This window comes from Athene cunicularia (assembly GCF_003259725.1).
Source record: "Athene cunicularia isolate RWA chromosome 28 unlocalized genomic scaffold, athCun1 chr28_part2, whole genome shotgun sequence".
Classification (NCBI taxonomy): Eukaryota; Metazoa; Chordata; class Aves; order Strigiformes; family Strigidae; genus Athene; species Athene cunicularia.
The window spans coordinates 1,866,541-1,882,629 of NW_020799140.1; the positions used below are offsets into that span (position 1 = coordinate 1,866,541).

General features: G+C 52.4%; 2 protein-coding genes across 7 annotated transcripts in view; both read left to right on the forward strand.

The window, feature by feature from the left end:
* RFX2 (regulatory factor X2) overlaps positions 1-11,192 on the forward strand; it is a 30,556-nt gene extending 19,364 nt beyond the window's left edge. For 4 of the 6 annotated variants that reach the window (XM_026865254.1, XM_026865255.1, XM_026865256.1 and 1 more), the window contains 10 exons: positions 751-866; positions 1,767-1,885; positions 2,204-2,316; positions 4,354-4,505; positions 5,412-5,509; positions 6,059-6,208; positions 6,593-6,801; positions 7,144-7,297; positions 8,901-8,943; positions 9,098-11,192. In XM_026865254.1, coding sequence (XP_026721055.1) covers positions 751-866; positions 1,767-1,885; positions 2,204-2,316; positions 4,354-4,505; positions 5,412-5,509; positions 6,059-6,208; positions 6,593-6,801; positions 7,144-7,297; positions 8,901-8,943; positions 9,098-9,207 — 1,264 coding nt within the window. In that variant the 3' untranslated portion in view covers positions 9,208-11,192. The remainder of the gene's footprint in view (positions 1-750; positions 867-1,766; positions 1,886-2,203; positions 2,317-4,353; positions 4,506-5,411; positions 5,510-6,058; positions 6,209-6,592; positions 6,802-7,143; positions 7,298-8,900; positions 8,944-9,097) is intronic. The other 2 variants (XM_026865253.1, XM_026865252.1) reach the window with 2 other exon arrangements.
* Positions 11,193-13,594: 2,402 nt separating this feature from the next.
* On the forward strand, positions 13,595-15,818 carry LOC113489500 (la-related protein 6-like). Its single transcript, XM_026865233.1, has 3 exons — positions 13,595-13,761; positions 14,044-14,254; positions 14,811-15,818. The coding sequence occupies exons 1-3, from the start codon at positions 13,595-13,597 to the stop codon at positions 15,816-15,818; spliced, it is 1,386 nt and encodes a 461-aa protein (XP_026721034.1).
* Positions 15,819-16,089: the final 271 nt, after the last annotated feature.

Sequence of the window (16,089 nt, forward strand, 5' to 3'; positions counted from 1 at the left end):
CAAACAATCAAAAAAACCCACTTAATATTGCAGATGTGCAGATGGCAAAGGACACAGTAAACCTCAATAAATATGGAAATAGCTGTCCACCACTATTTTCATATTCGTTCATTTAGATTATAAATGCAGGTGTTATTTAATCTGCGGGCATTTCAAATCACTGAAGACGTGGCTGTAGTGTACTTCGTTTGGGGGGGGGGGGCGGGTGTGCTTCTGTTGTGCTTGGGTGGGTTTGGGGGTTTGTTTGGGTCTTTTCTGTGCAAGTTCAGTAGCGCTGTGGTTAGTCTTGTGTCTGAGTAATTTTGAATAAAAACAACGTGCAGAGGGGTTTGGAATTGTCTCCTGGAAGCATGAACACTTCTGGTTCTTGCTGGAGTGAAGAAAGAGCAGAAGAATTTATTTCTTCAGCTCCCAAACAGAAAGTAAATGCCGAAGTCAGCTCCCGAGACTGAGAGTCTGCACTCCGACACCCACTTCAGCTCTGCTTCTCTGGTGGTTTGTTTTTTTTTTTTGGTGTCACCTTGGGCAAACATCTTAACCCCTTTAAATTCCAGCTTGGGGAGTGATTTTCAAAAGTCGGTTCTCATTTTCTCTCTCCGGTTAAGTAGGTGATATCAATGGTCAGCCCTCAAAATGCTGGCCTGGAGTGTAGCCTCATGATGAACGCAAAAGTTTACCCGACCGTGTTGCAGATACCATGTACGTGTTTGCTGGTACCTGTGTAATTCCTAAACCATGCTCTAAATTTAGGTATAGACCAGCACAGAAGATGGATGGCATGGCAGAGAGTGGGTCCAACAGTAACCCACACACTACGCCGGAGCAATCGGTCGCTGCTCAAAGTCAACATCATCAGCAATTCATAGGTGAGGCGACTGCTCGTAGGTATTATTAGATTTTTAGTATTTGATATCTCATGTTTAAGCTTAAAACTTTTAAGAGGAAGGACGGTCTTGTCCAGCTGACTGTTCTGCATTTGTTTGCTTTTCTGTCCAGTATCGTATGTTATACATAGATATTTTTTTATCTTGTAACGTCACACTTGCTAAGTTCATTTTCTAGCTCCTGTACCCACAGGAAGGCTTTTCCCTTGTGCCATCAGGTCCATTGGTTCCCTCTTAGTATGTTTTGAATCCATCTGGTTTTCCCCAATTGCATGGAAGGAGCAGAGGTCCTGAAGAGCCTTGCTAAGACAGGCAGCCAGCGGGAGAAGAGCGATTCTCTTCATGGCCAAGGCTGCAGAGGGGCCGTACAGACCTTCTCCTTGTGAGACAAACTCTCTGGCTCTGCTGGTCGTGGATCTGTGTGTCTCCATAATTCGAGCAGAGTGACCGCATCCCGGCCAGCTCTGAGCCTTCTCTGAAATACAATTGCTTCTGCTATGTTTGCTGTCCAATTATATTTTCCATTGTACTCTCAAAATACCAAAGTGACATTTTTCAGGCTTCGGAGAAAATCTAATGGGAAGCGTGGTAGACGAGGACAATGTATTCTTGTTTCTTTTATTACAGAGAGGAAGAAAAAAAAAAAAAAACCAAACATTTTCCTTTTCACACTGAATAAATGGGCTGCGGTTGTTCGCTTTTTGCCCAGTATAACAGCATGAATCAGGGAAAGTACTAGATTGTCAGCCTTGTTTCTCCTGTTTCATCCCAACTGACACACAGAGGATAGCCACTGGTGACAGCAGCACCTTGTCCTCACCTGCAGTCCTGCGTAACCGAGTGCTCCTCTCACCATCTTTCCCAATCTCTTTTTTTCCCTAGATGTAACTCACGTCTTTCCTGAGTTCCCAGCCCCTCATCTAGGTAACGTCCTCTTACAAGAAGGGATCACCATGAATGATGTGAAAACTCTGCAGCTTCTTTACAGGCGACACTGCGAGGTGATTCTTTGGAATATTTTTAATAGTTTAATAGACGTGGGATGTCATTCATGTGCTCGTCTCCTATCTGCTCTTAGGAAGAGCTAGGATATAGTAGGGAATGCTCGACTTGCTGGGTATTACAACTCGAATATTGCTCTCTATGTTATTTTTTCATTGTGTGATCTGTTTTATGTTACGTTGATTATTAAAACAATGCCCTTTCCATTAATTTTCTTGGAAATTATTTAATCTAAATGACAGCACGTGAAATTTATGCTTACACTGTGTGACAAGATGCTAGCAGAGCAGGCAATGATTTGTGTTCTTTGTTGTTAGGCGACTTTGGATGTTGTAATGAATCTTCAGTTTCATTATATTGAGAAACTGTGGCAATCCTTCTGGAGTCCTAAAACACCATCTAGTGATGGCTCCACTGCCCTGCCAGCCAGGTACACTGCTGTGCTTTGCTTATTTCTGAATGCTCCATTTTTCGGTGTGGTTTTTTGTTTTTTGTTTTTTTTTTTTGTTTTCTTTTAAAAATGCATGAAGTATTTCCAGCTTCATTAGGCATTTTGAGCGCTTTGTAGGACTTGTATTTCCTTCCCTGCAGTCAGAAGTGTTTAATGTCGTCATGACCACACAAAGGTCGGACCTCTGAGGAAAGCATCTGCTCTGATTATGTACATCTCTGTGCCTTATACCTCCTGTAACAAGCACTAATCCAAAATGCAGAGGTGAATGAGAGCAGGGTGCTGGTTTTGTACGTGGTCGTCAGGAGCAGTAACAATTCCAAGCCATTAGGTATCAGTCTCTAGCGACATCTCGGGCTCTGAGACTTTAGTGACGTCTAGATTGACTCTCTTCTTTGGCTGGCTCTCCAGATCTTTAAGTGCCTCGTGTTTTGAGACAGATAAAGGCAAACAAAGCCACTCTGATCTTTGTACTCCTGGCTGGTTTGTTGTTACTGCCTTTTCTTCATCCTTTGTGTGTTGGTAGTCTGCTGCCAGGAGACAGCGGAATAGAAATAAGTGAAAACAGAGAAAATCAACAAGGTGAAGGTTTCTTCTTAAAATCTGTATTAAAAGTCTGTATTATCCACTTCTACTGATAATATACGGACATTTTATATTCAGAAGAAAAATGGTAAAACTTTGAGTAATAGGCAAGTGCTCCATAATAATCTGTAGACTATGGCCCTGTTGGCCTCAGGAGATGTTACCCAATGGATATTTTCCCGCAGAGGATGACTGCAGCTGTGTTTGATTTGTTTCAGAATCTCTTTTAGTTTAGGGTGTATCTCCAAAGCATGTCACAACAGCACAGAGAGCCGTGCTGGGTCCAGGTAGGCTCACTTGGGTACTGGAGGCAGCATTTCTGCAGGGCTCTGGCTAAACTAGCCTGTCTCACGAAGGCTGTGTGCTCTAGCACCTCTCCACACCACGCCTAGTAGCTGAGATGGGTAAATAAAGCATTCCCTTGCATACAAATATAAACCTAAAATATTATCAAAGTGGCAAACTGTTTGAAAGCATGATAAGATGGAGTATGGTTCCACTTAACAGGAACTCGAGGTACTTGATGACCAGTTTCTCCAAGTGAGTGTTCTGGGAATTCATTTGCTAAAACTGCTCAGGCAGAGGCTGTAAGTGCCTTCTTAGAGTATGTCCAAGGCTTGGCTTTAATGATTTTGATGTAATGCGTGGGGAAAGTCCCTTCTGAATTCCCAGTTCCCAGCATAGTGTGTGAGCAGCTCTGCCTTGGTGCTCTGGCACTGCATTAAGGCTTTGGTTTTCTCTGTTTGCTGTTTAACCGAATATCTTGGGCCATAACCCTGCAGAAAAAGTTTCCATACGTCCTCAAAGTGAAAATAATGCAGGCTTGATTGACCTCATTCAGTTAGAGACAATATGCTCTGTTCTCATCAAGACCCCAGATCCTTTTCTGTCTGTAAACGTTCAGCGTTTGAAGGTGTTCAACACCTTGAAACCGTTTACGGTATCTGTCAATACCGGATAATCTGCTCAAACAACATTTGCTGGAAACTTTTAGTCCCCACTGCTACAGCTGAGGAGGTTTAGAGCAGGGTAGGGGGGGGAGAGGAGAGAGGTGTGAAGGTTTTGGAAATAGCTGGGTCTGTAAGGAGGAGCCAGCTAAGCCTTTGCTTGCCGAGATGGCTGTTCTGGAGTTACAGTTCCCGTGTACGCGTGAACGTGAGCGTGGGAAAGGCAGCCGAGGCTGAGGGTGGGCGAAGCGAAGGCAGGCTGCTGTGAGGGAAAACTGGTCAGAGCTCTGCCCCCAGGGACAGAGAGGCACTGGCAGAGTCAGGCAGGCCTTGTACAAACAGATATTTCCTTTTGAAAGAAACATAAATGGCTTTTTTTCTGTGAAAAGGGGGGTTAGAAATCGGGCGGAAGGGTGAATGCACTGAATGCCAACCTGCTGCTGACTCTGCCTCCTTCCTCCTCCTCCTCCTCCTCCTCCTGCAGCGAAGAAGAACACGAAGCGACCCTCCCGAAAGATAAGCTGATCACTCTCTGCAAATACGAACCCATCCTCAAATGGATGAGAAGCTGCGATCACATCTTGTACCAGGCCTTGGTGGAGATTCTCATCCCCGACGTGCTCAGACCGGTGCCCAGTGAGTACCTGCAGCGTGGCCAGGAGGGCAGGGCTGGCCCCGACTCCCCGCTGGGCTGAGGCATGGGATGTGGTGTCTGACAAACAGCCATCCGTGACTCACTCAGTCTGGCTACCACTTGCCACAAAGATTTCCCTTGTAAAAGCTGATTTAGGGCTTTTTGTTTTGAATACAAGCTAAAATATTACGGCGACACCAATATTCCTCCTGCGGCATTGCTCTGCATTGATGGGACTTTGTGGCCCCTGGAAATTCCTCTGCTTTTTAAAATTTGGTTTATTGTATATCCCATCTCCTGACTTTGGCTAGGAGTCAAGGTAAAAGCATAAGCTTAAGGCACAAGGAAGCATGGCTAATCCCTCGGAGATGTTTCCTTGGAGACAGTATCTTTGTTTACGTAGGACCGTCCTGTCTCCTACTGCACCTCCTGGAAATTTGGGGTCAATGTTTGTTTGGGAGATCAGCGATTGGATGTGGAGGGTTTTCTCTCTGATTCGGCTGCTCAGTGGAGTCTGTGTGTCAGTCTCCCCCGGGCCTCAGCTCTGCCATACACCGGGCTGAGCAGTACTGAAAAGCCACGTCCCTCTGGGCTGCTGATGTGAGTCCCCATGCTGAGGCGCATGTGGGTCTTTAAAGAGCCTAATTCAACATTTGGAAAACGTTCAGAAAGACCATGAGTAAGAAAAGGATAAGAAAGAATGAGAAAAATAAGAAAAGTTTGAGTAACAGCATGAGAGAATGTGAAAAATTTGAGTGCCTCTCGGGACCCAGCTGATTTCCTTGGTGCTCAATGGAGATCACAGCCCACCAGATCAGAGGCCGTGCTTTCCAGAGCAGCCCGAAGCTAGAGAGTGGTTCCAGAGACGATACGGAACAGCCCATCTAACTCTGCAGGCTTCTTTGCAGGCACACTAACACAGGCGATTCGTAATTTTGCCAAGAGTTTGGAAGGGTGGCTGATGAACGCAATGAGTGAATTTCCCCCCGAGATTGTCCAGACCAAGGTGAGCAGAGGGAGTTGTTACAGGTCGGAGATACGAACTGAGTGTGTGTGTGTGTGCATGTTGCATGGGGAAATCTCTGCTGGGGTTTGGCTACGTGTACTCCAGACTAGCGTGGTGTAACGAAGAATTAGGGACCAAAATCAGCAAGGAGTGGGAGGACAGGTAGGGCAATTCCTTTGTTCCAGAGGTGAATGATGCTCTGTCTGCTGAGCCGTTCCTATGTCCTGAAATTGCAGACAAAGCTTTGTGGAAGAAAATCTCTGCACTGAAATGAGACTGTCCCACTTGAAAGCTCAGGGACACCTCATGAACCAAAGGGCATTGCAGAGACTGAGCCTAAGGCTCCCACTCCACCTCTCCTAAAGCCACGGATTCTTGCAGCCCGTTCTCATTTTGCTGGTCTCTGCCAGAGGCAGAGCATGAAAACTTGGTAGTTTAAAGAAAAGAAATGCAGAGGCTGGTTTGCAAGAAGCTGATGTGTGCTGTGTGCTTGAGCTCCGCCTTGGGAAGTTTGCCCCCCGCTCGCGGTGCCCTGGTGCTGTGTTGCAGGTCGGGGTGGTCAGTGCCTTCGCGCAGACGTTACGGAGATACACGTCCCTGAACCACCTGGCTCAGGCCGCCCGTGCCGTGCTGCAGAACACTTCCCAGATAAACCAGATGCTCAGCGATCTCAATCGGGTTGACTTCGCCAACGTGCAGGTAACTTCTGGTACCTTTCCCTAGGTCATGTTGTCTAGAACTGGGACTCTACAATGAGGTTGTCTGCCTGTAACCAGCATCTTATTTCTAATACTAAAAAGCAATTAAACGAACAATTTAACACTTGTGCTGTTACTTTTCCAGGTAAGTTTGCCATCTCACTGCGGAGAAGGTACTAAAGACCTTCTGTAAGAAGTGGTGCAAACACCAACAGTGTAGTCCTAGTAATAATATTGTCTGGTGGTCTGGGCAGATGGGAGGAGACATGATTCAGAGCTGGTTTGGAGTCCCTGTCTACTAGAAATGAAGTTGAATTCCTGGGTTGGGATGAAAACAACCCTGCGGGCTTGGCGTGAGTAATTGTCAACCCTTCTTCCCGAGCAGGAGCAAGCCTCGTGGGTGTGCCAGTGCGAGGAAGGCATGGTGCAGAAGCTGGAGCAGGATTTCAAGCTCACCCTGCAGCAGCAGAGTTCTCTGGACCAGTGGGCTAGTTGGCTGGATAATGTTGTTACTCAAGTCCTGAAGCATCACGAGGGCAGTCCCAGCTTCCCCAAGGCAGCCAGGCAGTTCCTGTTGAAATGGTCTTTCTATAGGTACCTTTTCTTTCTTGTTTTGGAAATATTTCTGCATCGGGCTTAGGGCATGTAAAATAGCTCCTTGAAAAGCCAAGGCCGAGTTCTTTACTCCTGTGCAACTCTGGTTAACTGTTGCTCTGTCCTGGTACAGAGGGAGGGAGCATTGTGTCTCCTGTATCGTTTCAGGATGGGGATAGGATGCTCCATCAACTAATTTCTTAAAGGGCTTTGATACTCCTGGGTTAGAGGTAGAAACAGAGCACCGTGTCACACAGTACCTTCAGGGACAAGAACTCACATCAGCCGTGATGCAAGTGTAAAACACAACCCAAATATTTTGTTTCCCGGCCATTTTTCCAGCTCCATGGTGATCCGTGACCTCACCTTGCGCAGTGCTGCCAGCTTTGGTTCCTTCCACCTGATTCGCCTGCTCTATGATGAATACATGTTTTATCTGGTAGAGCATCGTGTTGCCCAGGCAACAGGGGAGACGCCGATTGCTGTAATGGGAGAGGTGAGAATTGTTTGTTCCCTAGAAACAAACCCAAACTAAGCAGCGCTTGAAGAAACACAGTTGGTTCACAAACCACGCCGTGTCCCGAACGTGTTTTTATAACCACCTTTGGCAAAAGATTTACTGGGTTGTTTTGAGTGCCTGGCACAAGGATCCAGCTCCTCGAGCATCTTGGCTCTCTGATGCCTGAAGCGGTGGGTTTGGGGGCAGTTGAGCATCAGCTGAGCTCTGGAGGCCTGGAGGAAGGGGGGGGGAAAGGATCAACCCACTTCTCTCCATGACTTTGGGGTTCCTGCCAGAGCAAAGTCCCATCAAACACAAAAACTGAACCAAACAAAAAAAGGTCCAAAAGTTCCTTTCCCTGTAACTTTGTGGTACCGTTCACTGAACTTCTCCAGGCCTCTGCAAGCTCCAGAGTTCCATGCACAGTCAGCCACACTCTCCATTTTTGACTTGAAGAAGAGAAATGATGGGTCGTTTGTGGTGTTTGGGCAGGTGGTTGGGGTTTTTTTTTTTAACAAATCAGACAGTAAATGTGGTTCCTGGCTCACAGGCAGGTCCTGTCTTGCCTAGCTGAGGCCACATCCAATTTTTCACTCTGAAATGCGCAGATTTAAAAGCCCCTGATCAATCTGTGACAGCAATATAGAAACTACTGTTAGATTAAAACCGATCTCATTTGCTCCTTGGAGCTCATGCTGGTTTCTTCCTTCCACGGAGCTCATGTAGGGGAGCCAGACAAATCCAGTGCATGCCTTTTGCTTTCCCTTCCCCTCCCGTTAGCCCTGTGCTGTTGCACCAAGTCAGCAGTGCTGCGAGTTCTCACTGTTCCCTGCAAAAGCTCTGTCTTCGCTGATATTAAAGGAACATGAAAGGCAGAGGGGTGGCTTCCAGCAAAACCTACCTGTGGGAGGCTTTTTGCCTTCCCTTCATTAAACTCTTGCAATATTTCTGTTCTCCAGGAGGAGGCTGATTCTTCCCAGCAAAAGAGGATGAATTGCGTCCTCGCATTTCCATTGCTGGCTCTGTAACTCCTGTTCTCCGTTCCTTCTGCTGCCCAACTTTGCATGACTTTTCAGCACTATTGTTACAGCGATTTAGTGTTTCAGACCGTACCACAGAGGGATACAACACATCTCCAGAACCAAATATATTCCCAGCTCTCTGGTTAGGCTTGGCAGAGTTGCCGAGAGGTGGAGTGCTGGTTGAGTCCCAGGAGAGGTGAATAGCTGGCATGTCTGAGCGCTTGCCTGACAAGATGCAGAGGGCTGGAGAAAAGGCACCAGCCTTTGGTCTGCGGCAGCACTTGGCCTAAACTTGGGAGATCAAAAAATTTCTCCCTTCATTCCAGAGCTCGATCCTGCCCTGGATTGTTGTGAGTGGTGTTTGCCCGGAGGTTTTAATGACAGCAACAGACTTTTCCCCAAACCACGGGGTTGGTTTTGCTTTCTGCTCTTCGCCACCAGCACTGCTGATGCTTGTGGGTTCTCCTGAGCATTTAAGCTGCTTGTTAGAATTGCTTTGAAACAGATGCCAACTTGCAGATCTGGCACCTTCGGTCTCCAGTAAGCCTCACTTACCTTGAAACTCCTTTTTCTTTCAGTTTGGTGACCTCACATCCCTGTCCCCAGCACTGCTGGACAAAGGTACCTCCTCTCCCTCAAGGGAAGTCCTGCTGGGTCAGGGTTGAGTCGCTGTGGGAGGGGGAACCTCGTGCTGACTCTTCCACCCTGCTCTGTTGGGAAAAAGACCTTCTTCCCCTCCGGTCGCCACTCTCATGCTGAGACCTGTCCTTTGCAGATGACATTAGTGACCTGGGCAGCGAGGTGGACACGGACTCCCGGCGCCTGGGGGAGCCGCTGGTGAAAAGGGAACGCACCGACCCCGGCCACTCGCTGCAGGAGATCTGAAACAGGGACTCGGCTTTTCTCCAGCTGGACGAAGACATCCGGAGCCAGGTTTGACGGTCGCAAGCCTGAGCCTCCCCGTATCTGCGTTATTAGTGCCTCTTAGTTTCTCTTTATGTTTACTTGTGTTTGAGGATGGGCTCCGGGGGTGAGCTTGGGTGGGTGGTGGGACAGGGCTGGTGTGGCCGCCTGCTCTCCTCCAGCGTGAGAGGGCGGAGGTCCAACGTCTGCTCCCGAGCGATGGAAGCCTCCGTGGTCAGCACCGGGTCGGATGTGCCTGGCTAGGAGAGGCTGTCCTCCTCTCCAGCCCCAGCGAGCCGGGCCAACGAGGCTTTCTCTTTCAGGGAAGGTGGTTTGGGTTTCTTCCCCACTTCTCAGACTTCACTGTGATACAAACTTGAACCAATCAGTGCCCAAGAAGAAGGAAAATTATCTGACCCTTCTCCTGCAGCCTTTCGAGACAAGCTGTCCTGGCTCTGACTTTGCCAAATCGCTCGTACCGGGGAGCGCAGGACAGCAGGTCTCTCTTGTACCCGCCTGGGGAGAGGGTTCCAGGCTGGTCCGGGTGGAGTGGTGCGCGTGCGGGCTCTGGGACTGACACGTCCACGTTCTGGGACTGTGGGACGAGCGTTCCCAGCTGCTCCTGTGTCTCCCCAGCCTGGCGTTTCATCGCTGCTCCGCGAATGCTCCTGGGACACTGTCAGGCCAACTCATGATACCAAAGGACTCTGAGGAAGCGGCAGCTGGTCGCAACGTGTGTTCGTTGCCCCCCTGTGCTCTGATGCCCGTGGACGATCTCAGGGCGATCCTCAGCCTCGCCAGGGTACCCAGGCAGAGGGGAACTGGTCCCGCGTCCTGGGTTTTGTAAAATTCTCGCTGATGTCCTGCTAAAATGTTGAAGGTGGGGTGCAGCTGCCTGCGGGGCTGCGTCTGGAGCACGGGCGAGGGTGTGTGACTGCAGTGCCTTAGGGTGGGCCGGCGTGCCCGCTTCCCCCCGCTCCGGGCCAGCCGGCGCAGCTCGGGCTCTGATCAAACAGCCCGTCCCAGGTGGCAGCGCGGGGCTGTCACGGCCCCGGGGATGCTCAACACTACGGGGGTGTTTCCCCTTGCTGAATTGCTTCGCCTTCTCCAGCATCGTTGTGGTGGTGGCTCCCGTAGGGCTGAGCTGGGGGAGCTTCTGCCCCAGTAGGGTTTGTTTTTTTTTTCCTTTTCCATGTGCTGTGGGGTCTGGGCTGATGTGGACTACAGGGCAGAGGAGGGGGGTGGAACCTGTCATCAAGCCAAGGTGCAAAAACAAAAAGCCCTGGGGCAAATCTTTCTGTGAATAAAGGCCGTGTCATAAATAGCTTTTATTATTATTATTATTATTATTATTTCTAATGATACAGTATTTGATGTGAGCTTTTCCAGGGGTCTCGTGTACATTTGCATATCAGAGTGTACTCTATCCAAATATATTATTTACTCATTCCAAATGGTACTAAGGTAGCTGTGACACTTTAAAAAATATTGCTAATTGAAAGTAAAAAAGAAAGTGTGTGTAGTGGCACATCTTTCCCTCTTACTGTCCCGTGCTGTTGTCTGTCAGGGTGATGTTTGTCTGTATATGTCTCATATTGAAGTAGCAGGAGACAAGTGAGAAAGCTGGATTTATCTGTAAATAACGACAATGAATACTCCCAGGGTCAGAGTCCGCGCTCGAGATCCTGCTGATGAGACAAGATTGTCTAAAAAAAACCAACTGAGCAACAAAGTCTTAAACTCCCCTGCTCCCACTAAGTGTGACGTTAACTTCAGCTGGTGCATCGGCTCTTCTTCGCAGCCGCTTCCAACCCAACCCAGCCACCTTCCGCTTACCACAGGCGTGCGAATGAGATGCTCTGGAGCTCTGCAGCACTGTGCAAGGAGTCTGGATAACCACCTGAACCCGACATGCACAAAATTCCCAGCTAAACCCGAATAGCAATAAACATATATCGAATGCTCAGGCCTGTACAATAATTGTTGTGGTCCCGTTTTTTTTTCTTTAACGGCTGAAAGGAGATGTCAGGCAGACGCTGCGGTGTCGGGGGGGGGGAGAGGCAGGAGCTGCCCGGTGCGGTCTGATTAAAGCAGTTTTGGGGCAGGGATCTGGTGTCTGCAGGAATTCAGAGTCACCACGAAACAGCGGCCGGTTTGTGGGGGTAACGTGCCCATCACACCAGCGTTCGTGGAGGGGAGAAGAGGCTGAAAGGTCGGGCTGCTGCTGAGCACGGGGCCACGAGAAGCATTTTCTAATTACACTTCCAAACAAATTGTGGAGGATGGGAGCAGCGGGACAGGGATGTGACAAGGGAGGGATCATTCCTGCTCTGACCCCTCGGGAAGGGGAAGTTTCGCCTCAGCCCCTCTTCCCCCGTGGCTTTGCCTCCCTCTCCCTCCGGGTTGTGCCCAGTCTTGCAGGGACGGCTGGACCCGCCTGAGCCCCTTCGCATCCTGAGGCTCAGGCTGGAGCTGGGTTATTTCCCCCTGGCTCCCTGGGGGGCCGAGCAGCAGCTCCTGACCCCGAGCCTGGGGAAGGCAAAGCGCAGCTCAAAATGATCCCGTTAAACCCCCCCAGCTCTGCTTTGCCTCCGGCCCCATCGCCCCTCCCAGATGGGCAAATCCCTGCGGGGAGTTGGGCGCTGGGCTGGCAGGGTGGGGAGCTGCCGGGCCCCGCGGTGGGACCCCGGGGGAGGCTGGGGGAGGCCGGGCTGCCCGCGCAGCCCCGGGACAGGGACAGGGACAGGGACAGGGACAGGGACAGGCAGCACCCACGCATGGGCGAGGGGTGGGTTGCAGCACCGTCACCACGCAATGCGTGTGATTGCAGGGGAGAGACAACTCAGGACGGTGGTGGTGGGTTTAGCCCTGGGGTGTCCTGGCTGGTGGTGGATCTGCCTCCTGGGCAGATTCAGGTGATGTGTGTCCTCGTTGTCACCCGTCACCAAGTGCCACCACCCTTCAGGGCCTGCGGCTGCTCCCAGCTCCCGTGCCGGGCAGCTCTTGGCCACCTCTCCCATCCCAGGACTTTCTCTTCCACCCACCATCTCACCGTCACCCAGTTCCCAACCAGCAGAGAAAGCTGGAGGTGGGGGTGGCAGGGGTGGGGTGGTGACACCAAAACCCCAGGGAAACCAGGGGAGTGTGACATCCCGGGAGCGCTTTGGGGTTGTCGGTCCCTGTGACTCGTCCCACAGGGATGAGCTTCGAGCTGGACAGAGCGGCACAGCCCGGGGGGGCATGGGGAGCAGCCCCGCGTGGCTGGGGCAGGGGGACTCAAGGTGGAGGTGTGATGAGCCCTTTGGTCAGTCTTTGTGGCCACAGGGCACAGACAAATGTCAGCTAAACCCCAGGTCAGGGTTGGCCAGGCCAGGCTCCCAGGTTTGACCTCTCCAGACAGCAGCTCTGGTTCGCAGCCCCTCCACAGCCCCCCCCACCCTGACATCACCCCCGCTGCTCCCCTGTGTCCTCACCTCCCTTGCCCTCCAGCTGCTGCCCAACGTGGGGCACAAGCAACGGGGATGAGTTTCATCCTGGACCTCCTTCTCCATCCCGTACTGAAGCCATGGACTGTCCTGCCCTGCAGTGTCACCCCCTCCCAGGGGGCCCACGCCCTTCCCTGAGCTTCACCCCCTTCTTGGGGCTCTTCTGCTGCCCCTCACTGGGGTGGGGGGTATTTCTGCAGGAAGAAGGACCTTTGCTCGCCAGCAGGCAGCCCCAGCTGCCCAAACAGTGCCCTGGCCTGAGCCCTCCCTCCACCTCCATGTGACTGTTACTGTCCTGTGCGAGACAGAGAAACTGAGGCACAGACTGAGATGCCTCATGACAGCAGTTCACTGCCCCGCTGAGTATCACAAGTATCACTGGTACCAGTACTGCTGCCTCTGCTCCTCCCCTGCTGGCCTTTCCAAGCTCCACACTCGCTACAGGACGAGCCCAGCTGCTCCCAGGGCTCAGCTGGGACCATTTAACCTGCAAACTGGTTTCACCTGGAGCCTGGTGGGTCTTGCTGGGGCAGGTCCGTGACCACCCTCTGGGGCTCTTCCTGTGTGGCTGTTCTTATAAACCAGCAGCCTACTTGCTCTTAGGGCTTTTTCTTTCTTTCTTTTCCTTTCTTTTCCTTTCGTATCTAGGCGTCTTAATTTGGCGGTGGGAAGGATTGGGGCCTGCTGCTGGCGGGGCTCTAGGATGTAGTGCTGGGATTTTCTGCCCTTCCCAGCATTGCCAAGCAGGTAAGAGCACAGCAAGGAGCTGCCTCTGCTCCCCTCTCCCTGGGCTGAGGGTGGGGGGGCTACAGCCCAAAGCAGGGCTCTGCCCACGGTCAGGATGTGGCCCAGCACTGTTCTTCTCCTGTCCCAGATGAAGGATGATGTCCTCACGTGGCTCTGGGGTGGCCCTGGGGCTCAGTTCCCCATCCAGCTGCAGCACTCCTCTGCCAGTGCAAAGCAATTCCTTCCCAGCACTGCATCTCCTCTCACCACGGAGCCGCTCCTTTGCCCTGCTCAGCCAGAAGGATTTCTTGAAGAGCTTTGATGGGTATGTGGCTGCTTGGATGTGTGTGAGGGTTGAGTCCTGATTTTCCCTCCTGTATGTCCCTGAGGGAACATGTCCCTTGTCTGGGATGGGTCCAGTTTCATGTCCCAGCCCTGGGAGGCTCACAGTGTGCAGGCTGGTGTTGCTCCCCTGTAGCCAGGGTGAAGCTGATGGTCCTGGGCCTCAACAGTGTCTCTGCCATCTGCACTGTTGTGGCTGGGACCGGGTAGTGCTGCGTGTCCCAAAGGCCACCAACTCATGCCTGTGTCCCTGCTGCTCTGCCAGGAGCCTCTGCGACACGAATGTTGCTTTGGGGAATGATCTGTTGGGCTGCCACTACTCCATGCCTGACCCGCAGCTGGTCCAGAGGATTGTGTCCCAGGTGGAGTTCTATCTCTCTGATGAGAATCTGGCCAAGGATGCTTTTCTCCTGAAACATGTCCAGAAGAACAAGATGGGTTTCATCAGCATCAAACTGCTGACATCCTTCAAGAAGGTAAGCAGCCCTTGGCACTGGCCGGCTGGGGTGGGGAATGGCCGTCATGTGGAGCATGCTGGGGCAGCTGGGTGTGCTCTGGCTGTCTCTGGTGGGGTGTACAGGGAGGTCCAGGCTCCCCTCAGGCTGTCTGTGTCCTGGTAAAGTGCTGATGGTGCAGAGCTGGGCTCTGCTCTTTGCCTTCAATGTGCTGCAGCAGTTCTCCAGCCAGAGAGAGTGGCTGGGGAAGGGGTGACCAGACCTCAAACCAACCCCAGGGCTGGATTCACTCTTCTGCCCATGATCCCCCCAGGGCTGCTCTGGGAGAGATCATTGCTTCACTGAAATCTGCGGGGAAGAGCTGGTGGTGTGATGTACAGGAAAGCTGCAGCTTGTCGTCGCGGTCCGGGGGGCACTGGGGACCTTGTGCGCACCCCGGAGGTGCTCATGGGAAAGGAGGCTATTGCCTTGCTGTGACTTCAGGCTGATGGGGTTGCAGCCTGCCTGGAGGACAGGTTTAGGGTGGTCCCCGCCTGGGGAGACTCACAGGGACACGGTGGCCCCCTCTCTCCCGCAGGTGAAATACCTGACGCGTGACTGGCGGCTCACGCTCTATGCCCTGCAGTTCTCGGAGCTGCTGGAGGTGAATGAGGAGGGCACTAAAGTGAGGCGGCGGGTCCCCATCCCCGAGTCCCTCCTGAGCGTCCCTCCCAGCAAACTTCTGCTGGCCTGGGAGCTGCTGCCCCAGGAGCAGGACATGCTGCTACCACTCCAGAAGAATTTCCTTGAGACCATCACGCGGATGTTCACCCCCTTTGGTGCCATCACCTCCATACGCATCCTGCGGCCAGGCCGCAAGCTGCCCTCAGATGTGCGGAAATACACGTCGCGCTTCCCTGAGCTGCTGAGCAAGTGCTGTGCTCTGGTGGAGTACGAGAGCCTGGAAAGCGCCCGCAAGGCCTTTGAGGACCTCAGTCGCCAAAGCCACCAGGGTGGCGAGAGCATCAGGGTGGTCCGGCTCTGTGGGAAGGGCTCCAAGAAGAAACCCGGGGCCAAGAAGGAGGCAGTGGAGGATCTGGTGGACCAGCTGGGTTGGAAGGCAAAGGCAGCGACCACAACCTTCCCCTCCGACATCGGGGACTCCCTGCTCTGCAGCTCTCTGAAGATGGACGGTGCCCTGACGTCGCCATCCCTCCTGAACAAGGACCCCTTGGCACCCGCCTGGCCCGACAGCGACTTCAAGCCCAGCGATTTTAGCAACGCCTACACCACCGGATCGCTTCTCACCAGCAAAGTCTTCCCTCCGCTTGGGTCAGGCTTGGGCACCAGCAGCAGCTACGGCCTCTGCTCCAGCACCGAAAGCCCCCGCGGCTGTGGCTGGGGGAGCGGGGTGGGTGCCTGGGCGCCCTGGTGCAGCAGCTCCTCTCCTGATGCCAAACTTCCTCCCGAGAATCCCCTGGAAGTGAAGAGGGTGCCTGAGCCCTTTGGCTGGTGGGACGAGGTGCTTCACCTGCCCCGTAGCCCCGACGGCAACAAGGGCTTCTACAGCAGCACTGGAAGAGGAGAGCTCATCCTTCGGCACTGAGACACCTTTACGTTTGGGTTTGGGGATTTTTCTTTTCTCTTATTTTCCTCCTTTTGAGCAGAACAACTGTCCACAGCCCTTGAGACCTGCAGGCGGCAGCGATGGTGGTGGTGCAGCTGCTCCAGGGGACAGTTTTGGGGCAAGGCCGATGCTCGGGGCAGGGCAGCGTGTGAGGCGAGATGCTGAGCAGAGGCAGCACCGGGAGCTGCGCTGTGCCGAGCTGACGCCGATGGGCCCAAGCCTGCCTGGGGGGCAGAGCAGGATCCTCACC

What these genes read in the sequence shown, in the direction of transcription:
- LOC113489500 (XM_026865233.1), top strand. Translation starts at nt 13,595, where the DNA reads ATGTCCTCACGTGGCTCTGGGGTGGCCCTGGGGCTCAGTTCCCCATCC. An exon ending in TTCTTGAAGAGCTTTGATGG is followed by an intron (nt 13,762 to 14,043) that starts GTATGTGGCTGC and finishes CTGCTCTGCCAG; the next exon opens with GAGCCTCTGCGACACGAATG. An exon ending in TGCTGACATCCTTCAAGAAG is followed by an intron (nt 14,255 to 14,810) that starts GTAAGCAGCCCT and finishes TCTCTCCCGCAG; the next exon opens with GTGAAATACCTGACGCGTGA.